The sequence below is a fragment of the Malus domestica genome, chromosome 02 (assembly GCF_042453785.1).
Source record: "Malus domestica chromosome 02, GDT2T_hap1".
Lineage (NCBI taxonomy): Eukaryota > Viridiplantae > Streptophyta > Magnoliopsida > Rosales > Rosaceae > Malus > Malus domestica.
Window position 1 is genome coordinate 4,543,082 of NC_091662.1, and position 11,976 is coordinate 4,555,057.

The window sequence follows — 11,976 nt, forward strand, 5'->3', positions numbered from 1 at the left end:
TTGTTTCCAAAAGCTTACCTTCTCGGATCTGTATACATAAACTTTTAAGTAAACGTCGTGTTTGAAATTGCTACTTCCAATCATCATGATACCTATTTGTATTAGTTTATCCGCGTTGCGTTTTTGACAATCCACAAATTGGTCAACAAACAAATCGAGACAATAATTTATACGCTTCACTAAAATACAAAAAAAATTATTACGATATAATAAGATATAATAAACGTGAATAATGTTAATCAAATTTAATTGGTAGCTAATAGTTCACCAATCAAGGTCAAAATTCGTACAGATTTTAAGTTCTCCGTGTCTAAAATTGCCAACTCCAGCCATCAAAAGATTTTTAATTTGACCGAAAAACAAGTATGTGGTATGTTATTATACGAGTGAGAGAAGTTTTTTTTTTTTTCGAATATCAATTTTTTTTCCAGCAAGCCCTGGTGACCAAATAATAAAATATAAAAAGGAAAATTAAACAATATGGATAATGCACACTCACGCGCCTATAAAGCACAACTACCGCACCGACCAATCACATCGCCGCGCAGTGCTCCTTGTACTTTTCCTGCGCGGCAGAACCAACCCCGCTCCCGCGTCCGCCACGCGACAATCCCGCGCGTGATTCCCCGAGCTCCTCTTCTCCAAAACGTGAACCTGCTTCTCTCACAAAATCAGCTAACAACGGAGTCTCTCTCTCTCTCTCTCCTCGCTTTCTCTCTCTGCCTGATTCTCTGCTCCGCGAAAGCAAATTCTTCGGCCGGGGAGCGCCAAAAACCCTAGGGTTCCGCTCCCATTCCCCGCCAGGTCCGTCTCTCAATCCGCTGCCGTTTTGCTTCTATATTTTCCCTTGAATTTTTCCGATTTCTTACCTCTCTCCGAGCGCAGATCCATATTTCTGCCTTCGGTTTTCTGCGTTTTCTTGTCAGCCATTTTTCGTTTGCTTGAAAATTTCGAATCTTTGTTTATTTTATCATCCATTTTAATCTTATTATTTCGTTGTTTTTCTAAATTAAAAAGCTTTGATTTATTTAAATTCGTACAATGTGCATGCCAAAGATTTTTTGGGTTAGCTTGTTACATCAATTTTATGTATGCATTATATATTTTTTAATTTTCTATAAAAATTACAATGAAAGTATATTTTCTAGTTGCATGGTTGGTAGCTAGCTTGTTTACAAAGCACATTTAGTTCTTTTAAGTAATGGGAAATTAATTTTGTTTTAAATTTTTGTTGCATCTAGTTTTAGCTGCAAGTGTTGTTTGGTGCGGTTTTCGGTTTTTTCGCTTGATCTACTAGCTACATTATGCCTACCGATGAACTTGTATGAACCCTTCAACCCTTCAATTGTTCTGTTCATGTTTTTATACCAATTAATTGTTGCAGGGAGGTCGGATATCATACAACTATTGCATAATATGGAATTAGATGACAAATTTGTTGGTAAAGGTACGATCTTTGTCTTTCGGGTACATTTCTTTTAGTGAAGTCTGAAGTTTTTATCCGTGATGGTTTCAGGATGAACGTTTTTATCCATGGTAGCCTAGTGATATGTTGGATATAACCAAACGATATTGAACACGCTCATCGCTGCTAAATTTGTGACTTTTTATTCCCAGACACTTGGGTTGTTTTGATGTTATTTTTGTTTTGTCTTCCTTTTTATATGCAAGTCGTTATTCTTGTTTAAACATATGTTGAATTGCATCTTGAAGTATTGAACTTTTCCTATTCAGAAATTATGTTTGTGCAGATGTAGTGATGTACATCTGACACCCTATGAAACGTACCAGCTGAATTTTTGATTTCTTGCTTAAGGGTCGCTAGGGAAGGACAGATTCAGGTCAGATTTCTCTGACAATTGCATAGAGCTATTGTTGTGAAGTGGGGTTAGATGTTCATTTCCTACAATATGTGAGATGATATTTTGACTTACATTATCGTCGATGGAGGGATTGTTGATAGTTTGTTGAGTTAATAGATTAGGAAGGTAAGACAAGGAATGAGGCCCAAGAGGAGATGTAGTGTTTTGGATATTGTTGGGGAATGAGGATATAAACAGAAATAAGCAAAAGACCGACTGAGATATTGGAATGCACAGAATCTTGTTACCACGAAAAGATAAATTTGCAAATAAAATGTTTTATGCGGTGAAGAGAAATGAGAAGGATAAAACGGAATTTCACCACTCGATCTCGAGAGCTTCTTTTTCTACAGTTTCTTGCTAACATTTTTCCTCATTCTCTTATCCCTTTCTTATTATTGAGTTGTAGACTTGTAGTTCATTGTTGCTTTGATATATCATATATGTGCCTAAATTTCATTTTCTTTTTGTCATTTTTTCCACTATCCAGTTTCTGGTGTTCAAAGCCTCTCCTCCAGTGTGCAAAGCACTCCTGAGAAGAATGGGCATTCAGACGATGCTTCACGAAGTCCAGAGCTTCTTCAAGAGTTTATGAAATTGGGTCCCAAGAAGGAACTCCTTCGAACTTGCTTTGAAAAGGACAAGAAAAACTTGAATTCATCAAAAAATAAAATGGCTGAACCTTTGAAGACTTCAAAGACAAGTAAGAAGCAGGATTCAAAGAAAGCTTCTTCTAGTCCAAATAATCTTCCTAAAAAGCAAGCCAGAAAGGGGGAAAATCCTATGCGTCTCTCATCAGCTTCTGATCAGTCTCCAGACTTTGGATCTTCAAGCTCATGGATCTGTAAAAACTCTGCTTGTAGAGCTGTTCTATCCATAGATGACACATTTTGCAGGAGGTGCTCTTGCTGTATCTGTCATTTGTTTGATGACAACAAGGACCCTAGTCTTTGGTTAGTGTGCACATCTGAATCTGGTGGCGGAGATTCCTGTGGGTTGTCTTGTCACATCGAGTGCGCCCTTCAACATGCAAAGGCAGGAGTTGTTGATCTTGGGCAATTGATGCAGCTAGATGGTAGTTACTGTTGCGCTACTTGTGGTAAAGTTTCTGGGATACTTGGGTAAGTAATTCTCTCTTATTGTGAGTTTAGGTTGAAATGGCAATGCTTAATTTAACAAGGGCTATCATTTGTCATCTTTCTCAAGCCCCACTAGTCCTTATATTTTGGTGTTCTGTATAAACCTTTTGGTTATCGGGTTAAACATGTCCAACTCATATTGGGTTGTGATAGATAAGTTAAAATAGTAGGGAGTAATGCATGTAGACTTCTGTATTGTTCCTAATAGGTTTCTAGCCTTGGGCTGATGTTACTGGTGTCATTTGATTAATACTAGCAGAAGTTGGAAGAAGCAGCTCATTGTGGCAAAGGATGCTCGCCGTGTTGATGTACTCTGTTATAGGATATACTTGAGTTACAGACTCCTGGATGGGACTTCAAGATTTAAAGAATTACATGAGATTGTGAAGGAAGCAAAGTCTAAACTAGAGAGAGAAGTTGGCCCAGTAAATGGCGTTTCTGCAAAGATGGCACGAGGGATAGTCAGTAGACTATCAATTGCTGGTGACATGCTGAAACTCTGCTCCCTTGCAATTGAGAAAGCAGATGAATGGCTGGCCAACGTTTCTAATGTGGATCCAAATTGCCGAGGTAGGAAACTGTACCACTTGGTCTATTTTCTCCTTCTACTTCCCGTTGTTTATGCATGGAAAACTTGAATGATTACTTATTTTTTCTGTCACTCATTTGCAGAGGGTTCACTTCCTGCTGCTTGCAAGTTTCTTTTTCAAGAAGTAGCATCATCCTCTGTTGTGATTATATTGATTGAATTGTCTAATGCATCATCTGACAATATTAAGGGCTACAAGCTCTGGTATTACAAGAGCGGAGAAGAACTGCACGCAAAAGAGCCTACTTGTATCTTTCCAAAATCTCAGAGAAGGATTTTGATATCCAATCTGCAGCCTTGCACAGGGTATACGTTTAGGATAATATCTTATACGGAGGCTGGTGACTTGGGTCACTCAGAGGCCAAGTGTTTCACCAAGAGTGTTGAGATAATTCGCAGAAACCCCATTTCACCGGTTTCTGAGAATCCTAAGAAAGAGAATCCGATCATCGAAGCAAATTCTAGTGGCAAGAGAGAATCTGAAACTACAACAGCAGTTGGTCCAACTTCTGAGTTTAAAGTTAGAGATCTTGGGAAGGTACTTCGTATGGCTTGGGGTCAAGAGCAAGGCAACTCTGAGGGGTTCTGTAGTGCCAATAAGGAAACATGCTGTGGAGTAAGCAGCACTGTAAAAACAGAAACTCCACAAGAACCATTGCCTTCTGTTTTGCACAGGCTTGACTTAAATGTTGCATCAGTACCGGATCTAAATGAAGAGCTAACCCCACCATTTGAATCCTCCAGAGATGAAGACAATGGATGCACTTTGCAGCGTGCTGTTGAAGCGGATGATGATGCTGCCTCTCATGACCTTGTGAAGAATGGTTTAGCAAGATCACATGGTAGTGGTGATTCGCAGACCTGGACTCACGGGCTTAACGGAGATGTCCCAGCCGTTGATTCCCGGGCAGAAGTTGGCAGGAAGAGGGCAGCAAATACAAACGAAGAGATCTATGATTGTGACAGCACACTAATAAATGGGCCACCATTGCTTATTGCTAATGGTTCATATTGCTTGGACGAGAACTTTGAGTACTGTGTGAAAATAATCCGATGGCTGGAATGTGAGCGTCACATTACACAGGAATTCAGGTTGAAATTGCTAACATGGTTTAGTTTGAGATCGACTGAGCAGGAACGTAGGGTGGTCAATACCTTTATTCAGACTATGATTGATGATCCAAGTAGCTTGGCAGGACAGTTAGTTGACTCATTTTCGGATATCGTATCCAACAAGAGGCCACGGAATGGATTCTGTAGTAAGCTGTGGCATTAAACAAGGGAGGGCCAAGGCAAGGCCTTGCATTCTGATAAGATATCGCTTCACATTGAATTTATATTTGTCCTGAGATAAGTAGCCTCTCATTAATTTTGCCGGTCTTTGTACAGGCATTTTTTCTTTAGTCATTGTCACAAGTGATTTAATTCGTACCGCGGACAAGATTTGTCCGGCATTGATCTGGAAGACACTGATTTTTCGTGGGAAGGAGATGCTCAGATGCACAAGGTTTCTGGCCGTAGGTCGCGTTTCGTTCCCTAAGTTATCGTATTTACATTTGAAGCTGTAGAATTTAATCATTGAGGATATAGTTATAATCTCTGCTATCATTGCCTGCATAAAATTCAAAGAGGGATACATGAAGTAATTTCTTACATTTTTATTCTTTTATTCTATCTTCGCCTTTTTATTCCATGATGTGGTATTTGGAAAATTAATGTGGTTTGTTATTCTTGCCTTGCAAGTAAGGTAAGACAGGTAGATGGGAATGGATGTGGCAATGGAAATTTTATTTTTTTATTTTTAATGAAATTGATGCTCAATTTTTCAGAATAAAACATTTTAATTTATGTGGAGTATGAATACGAAATTCATATAACTAAGGATATAAAAGGGCGGGCAAGAGGCTTGCAACTCGGTTTATTAAGTGTATTCCCCTGAAAAAAAACCTACTGCATCTTATATATTTATATTTTAGTTCTTACAAAGTGTGTATCTAATGTGTGATTGTGCAACCATGTGCCTATATCTCTTATCACGTGAAGAATCTCTCTTGCACCTGCGGTACTTTTCGACTTTCTTAAAATCACTTGCATCGGAGAAAAGATGGGAAATTAAAAGGATGGTAGATAAATTATGGAGAATCGGAAGTAAAATGGCATGTAGTAGTAGTTCATTTAAAAACGTCACGTCTTTTATAGTTCTAGGAACCAGATTGGTGCCAAGTCAGCAAACAAGGCAATCAGATTGCATTTACAGACACACAGATGACTCAAATTTTCGAAACATGAGGTTCAAACTTACACTCAAATTTTCGAAACATTATTTCATCACTTCCTCTTTCTCTCTCATCACCTCCTCACCTCCTCACTTTCTTAATATCTTCTCTCTCTAAGACAAAAAACATGCAAATTCTTCACGTTCCTTCTTCGCTATATCTCTCATTTCAAAACGTAAAATCTCATGAAGATGCAGGTGACTTGAAGACAGACGATATTCTATATATACTACTCTAATTTGCGCAAGTGGATTCAAACTTTTGTCATGGGGCAGACACACTAGCGTGACCAACTGGCCTAATCCACGTCTGCAACACTCGTTTTGCTCGAGTTGGAGCACTGACTTTGCTTTACTTTCGTGATTTGTTGCAGGATTAATATCTTCGTATGAGAAGCCTCTTCAATCATCAACGGCTGTATTTTGTTCGCTTCAGCAACAAAGACATGAAAGGTCCCAATGGGTTCATCGCAGAGGCTCTGTATTGAGCTCCCTTACAACTAAAGCTGCTTCTTTGGAAGGTAAAAAGCACTTTCTCTCCCTACCTTCTTTTTCAGCAAACCCAGCAAGCAGCTTAAATATAAGTGCCTCTAGACTAGATTGCACAATTCACTTTATTAGTATGGAAATGGCATGTGTTAGTATTTTGTGAGGATGTCGAGAGTTGTCCCATATCGGAGAGTTAAGTACCTTGCATACGCATATAAGGGGTTCAGCTACTTCCTGTTGCTAGTTGGTTTTATTGTGAAATCTCAACTTCGAGATTTAGAGCTCTTTAGAGACATATATAGTGAAAAAGGTCGTACCCAGTGCACAAGGCTCCCGCTTTACGCAGGGTCTGGGAGAGGTGAATGTCGGCTAGCCTTACCCCCATTTATGGAGAGGCTGCTCCCAAGTCTCGAACCCAAGACCTACCGCTCATGGGCGAAGGCAAGAAAAATTATGAAAAACACTACACATGAATTTATCTTTAGAAATATTTAGCAGTTGAATTTATGAGTAATAATTTTGGGATTTTTTTTTCAAAAAACATCAGTATATTCATCTAACATATTGCTTTCTATCTATTTTACGTTTTCCTATTCCTTTTGTTCAGATGCAGTTGGTGCTGATGAAATTTTGAAGGCGGAAGCTGAGAAAGATGTACTCAAAGCATTGTCTCAGATCATCGATCCAGACTTTGGGACGGACATTGTCTCGTGTGGATTTGTGAAAGATCTGGACATCAATGATGCTTCGGGTGAGGTCTTTTAGAGGCTGTATGCGAAATTTTTCAGTGACAGACGTATAGATAATGTCCTTACCAAAATATATTGACCTTTTTGTCTCAGGTTTCATTTCGGTTAGAGCTCACTACACCAGCATGTCCAATAAAGGACATGGTAATTGACACAATCACCGTTGTTTTATAAGGACTCGCATATGTTTGATATCGTAGATTTGATTCATAATTCCACTTGATACTCCCTACTAATGGAGTTATGTGACGTTTGGCGTATTATTTCTTTTGATTCCTTCCTTTTCCTTTTCATAAATTATATCTCATGGAAAGATGCAAGTGTTGCCATCAGTTCCATTATTTTGATCTTCTATGATCAATGGAAAAAATTAACTTGTTATGCTTTTTTAGTAGCATTTTAGGAACCAGCAAACATAACAAGCTTCGTTTGTGTTACAGTTTGAACAACAGGCAAATGAGGTGGTGAACGCTCTTCCCTGGGTCAAGAATGTCAATGTGACTATGTCAGCACAGCCAGAGAAACTGATTTATGCCGGGCAACTTCCGTAAGGGTTACAGATGATTTCAAATATTATAGCAGTTTCTAGTTGCAAGGTAGACTCTGCACTTCCTTTTAGGTTCTTTTCTGTTGCCGGTATGTGGCTTTTGTGCTCTTCATGGTTCACACCATTTCTTCATGTTTGATTTTGTAACACTTCCGATGGAGCCATATCTTTTAGCTCGAATTCTGTCTCTTGAAAGGAAAACCTATATTTGCAAGCCGGTAGTTTAAGAAAAATGTATATGAAATCGAAACAGGAAATCTACATTTGGCGGGGAGTTCCCACCATTAGTGTATACTGCTAATTCTGTACTGGTTTTTTTGCTGTTTGTAAATGTGTGCAGGGAGGTGTGGGAAAATCAACTGTAGCGGTAGACTTAGCATACACTTTGGCTGGCATGGGTGCTAGAGTTGGTATATTTGATGCTGACGTCTATGGTCCAAGTTTACCGACAATGGTCTCCCCTGAGAACCGAATACTAGTGATGGTAATATAAGCAAATTTAGCAGAATTTCTTCATAATTAGTAAGGTGCTGCAATTCTGACGGTTCCAAAACTTCCTCTAGAACCCAGGGAAGAAAACCATAATTCCTACCGAAAACTTGGGAGTGAAATTGATGTCATTTGGATTTGCCAGGCAAGGGCGTGCTATAATGCGAGGCCCTAAGGTTTCTGGGGTCATCAACCAAAACTCTAGAACCCAGGGAAGAAAACCATATTTCTTCGTTTATAGATATATTGATGCTGATTTCATCGACTACCTTCTTCTCTAAACGTTCGTGCTTTTGTTTCAACCATTCAGGTGCCGTGTGTTGCTGTAGTAGAGAATATGAGCCATTTTGAAGCTGATGGGAAACGCTATCAACCGTTTGGTAAAGGATCAGGATCAGGCTCACAGGCAAGCTCACTATTGAAGAATTTACCGTCTTTCTCCATAGAATATCTGAATAATCTCAGTGCAGGAAATTTGTGCACTACCGGTAAAACTTTATATGCAAGCATATGTATTTGATATAGTTTGATCCATATGTTTGCAGGTCGTCCAGCAGTTCGGTATTCCGAATCTGTTTGATCTTCCCATTAGACCAACTGTAAGTCCTATCTCTTCCGTTGATGTTCGATATGTCCTGTGCAGGAACCCATTTTTAATTTTGATAGCATTTATCTGGCAGCTATCTGCTTCCGGAGATAGTGGAACGCCCGAAGTGGGAGCTGATCCTCTTGGTGAAGTTTCGAAGACATTTCAGGGTCTCGGAATATGTGTTGTGCAACAGTGTGCTAAGATTCGCCAACAAGGTATCCTATCAAAAACTTTATAGAAGGTTATCATACTTCCAAAATTTTAAATCAAAATGTAGTCGTGATGATTGTGTTTCGCAAAAGTTTAGAGGCTTAAATTTACTCGCTGTTCGAACATATATTTGAGTTTTTTATTTTTTCATTACAGTGTCAACGGCTGTGATGTATGATAAATCTATCAGGGCTACACAAGTGAAGGTACCGGATTCAGATGAAGAATTTCTTCTTCACTCTGCCCAAAGTGTGGTATGAGGAGACTTATTGCTGCCAGATAATATGCAGAATATGTGACATATCACATATGTGACATTCACCCTTCAATTCAATGTTTTTGTCATTCCACATCAGCGATAACGATGTTCTAAAACACGAGGAAGGACTAATCTGGCTATCAAATTCTTACATAACTTTAATAAAGTCGATGGATTAATCTAGATTCGACGTTGAAAATTGAAATATATGTGACAAAGACTTTGAAGACACTAATTGATGGGGAATGTAAAAGTGACCGGATTCTTTGTAGGACCTTTTGAAGAAAGGCCTAGAAAATCTTCCTTTAGCGTTGAGTTTTGTTTATTGATGTCATAAATTCCAAATAATCTACATGCCTGACTTAATCTTTAGTCCTTCGAATTTTGAGTTGCTAAATTTGTGCCAAATTAGGATGAGTGGACAGGGGAGCAAAAGTTGCAGTTCGCTGATGTTCCGGAAGATATAGAACCTGAAGAGATTCGTCCCATGGGAAACTATGCAGTGTCAATAACGTGGTCAGACGGATTTAGTCAGGTTAAAAACATTTTGTTTGAATTGATCAACCAAACATATCTCATCGTGAAGGATTTTATTGCTGTCATACTTTACAAAGTTTTCAACAGGGACCACCATGATGCAAAAGATTAGTGACAACTTCATGAGAATCTTGGCAACCTAACTCCTTTTGACTGAATGCAAAGCATTGCCAAATCTCTGCCAGTAGTGTGAAAATTTACTTCGTTGAAATTGCAGCAGTGTTACAAAAAATAGGATTTATCCAATGCTTAAACATCAGAAAATATTAACTGGTGCCATAGCAGTAAACTAATGCATGAAATTTTCTATGTTATGGCACAGATTGCTCCTTACGATCAGTTGCAGACAATAGAGCGGCTAGTTGATGTTCCTCGACTAGTTCCTTATCAGGCAAGTTACCATTCTTACCATAGTTTTTCACTGCATCAGCCTCAAATGGTAATAATAACAATGCTGTTTTTCCCTTCCCTCATACAGGTTTGATAGCTTCAAGTTATAGGTTTTCACAGATCCTTCTACACACAGTCATTAGTTTTTACTGTAAAGATTAGACTGGAGTTGTGAAGTTACTGGATTCAGGGACTATTTGTATGAGACCATTCCAATACTAAAAATCTTACTATATTCGGTGCACTCTCTCGTCCCCTTAAATTCCGTTGGACTTTTGAGTGCACATCTAGCCGGTAAATTCTGCAATGTATGTCATTCATTATTGTACGTATGCTAGAATTTTCGATAGATTATTCTTAGCACATTGTATTGGATCTTTGACTAGTAGTTCTGATTCATTTATCTAGATATTTCATTTACTGCATTTTTCATTTCTAGCTTTCCATCCATATAATTTTTCAGCATATAAACATACATCAGGAACCCTACAGCTGCATAAATGTCTGTTTATCGATCATTTTCATCTGCTTCAAGAAAACTGAGACAGCTTAAAGCCATCCACAGACCAAAATGGACCACTTTGAGGAGAAAAGTCGCCTACACCCACCATTACATAAAACAAGCGTCTCACGTATAATAAGATCATGCCCCAGTCACATGATATAGCAAATATGACATACCCGTTTCATGAAAATAAGGGTTTTAAATTTTGAAATTCACATGAGTGGTGCATGAGCTTATGTGTGAGACATCTGTTACACATCTCACCTACACATGGGATGTCACGATAGCAATATTATTGCAATACAATTACGGCTTATCATGTGTTTTAACTTTCTCACATGTAAATAAAAGATGACGTCACATAAAGTACTGCATGATGAATACTGGCACTGTGACTTTTGCGTGACAGAAAAGTTATCTCCCAACATATAATGCATATCTCCTACCAGCCTCGAAATTAATGCAAAGCAAAGGGCGACTGGCAGACATCAAAAGAGTGAGAACCCGATTCAGAAACCATTAAACAATTCTAAAAGAGATTTGCTGGTTATCGGCAGAATTGAACCAAATTAGGAGCCGTCCAATAAATGAGCATATCTGCATAGAAAAAGATTTTTTCCCAGAAAGTGTTTTACTTTCACAAGGAACTATAAATGTCATTGTTCAACTGTTTTTTCATTGGGACCTTTTTGCATTTAGTTGCCTCCAGTCCCCTACTTAGCTTTTAATTTTCAAACTAACTTTATGTTTTTTCTAGCAGTCAATGTTCCTCCTTTGAATGTGTTGGGCACCTTTTGGCTTTAATGGCGACTGCAATAGAAAGAAGTTGTTCTTGCAGGATGTAAAGCATTGCTTAAACTTGACCATGCATGCATGCACCTTTTGGAGCTTTCTCTTGACCAGCTGTACCTCAACGCAGTTGTAGCCGTTAGATCAGTGTAAAATTGAGTCCCTTTAGATCGATTCGAGCAATGAGCAAACCATCTATGAGAGGGTTAATTTGTATTCGCCAGCTGTACAAAAAAATTTCTCTTTAGTTCCATAAGCGACGTGTTGAACATGTCAGATAAGTTACAAATTTTCATTAATTTTCTTAAAAAATTGGAAAGTACATATCAATCATTTGAGTTGATTTTATTGAAATTTTATCGGGGACACGAAACTTTCTACCGACTTATTTTTGGAAAAGAATAGCAGTACTTTGATAGATCCTCAATAGTAATGTTGGATTCCAAAATTCAGTTCAAACTGCAACCCAATTTGTCGCAGATTGGTCAAAATTTGCAGAGAAATTTTTTTTGTTTTTTGTTTTTCCTCCGGCTGGCTTTGCGGCTTCGAGAGAATTCT

The 11,976-nt window shown here is 38.4% G+C and overlaps 1 protein-coding gene and 1 pseudogene across 7 annotated transcripts; both read left to right on the plus strand.

The window, feature by feature from the left end:
- Positions 1-611: 611 nt before the first annotated feature.
- LOC103426642 (VIN3-like protein 1) lies at positions 612-5,259 on the plus strand. Of its 7 annotated transcripts, none has more exons than XM_029110102.2 (6): positions 665-804; positions 1,385-1,447; positions 1,735-1,841; positions 2,353-2,983; positions 3,261-3,571; positions 3,674-5,259. In XM_029110102.2, exons 4-6 carry the CDS (start codon positions 2,454-2,456, stop codon positions 4,864-4,866), a joined length of 2,034 nt encoding a protein of 677 aa, XP_028965935.1. In that variant the 5' UTR covers positions 665-804; positions 1,385-1,447; positions 1,735-1,841; positions 2,353-2,453; the 3' UTR covers positions 4,867-5,259. The 7 variants fall into 7 exon arrangements, with proteins under 7 accessions (XP_008362946.2, XP_028965935.1, XP_070670199.1 ...); XM_070814098.1 differs by having other exon boundaries at positions 668-804; positions 1,752-1,841; XM_070814092.1 differs by having other exon boundaries at positions 670-804; positions 1,752-1,841; positions 3,258-3,571.
- Positions 5,260-7,039: 1,780 nt separating this feature from the next.
- Positions 7,040-10,251, plus strand: LOC103452763 (fe-S cluster assembly factor HCF101, chloroplastic-like; annotated as a pseudogene).
- Positions 10,252-11,976: the final 1,725 nt, after the last annotated feature.

Coding starts and splice junctions, on each gene's coding strand:
- LOC103426642 (XM_070814080.1), top strand. CDS start 1,315: ATGAACTTGTATGAACCCTTCAACCCTTCAATTGTTCTGTTCATGTTT. Junction 2,984..3,257: donor AAAGTTTCTGGGATACTTGG/GTAAGTAATTCT, acceptor GATTAATACTAG/CAGAAGTTGGAAGAAGCAGC. Junction 3,572..3,673: donor TGTGGATCCAAATTGCCGAG/GTAGGAAACTGT, acceptor ACTCATTTGCAG/AGGGTTCACTTCCTGCTGCT.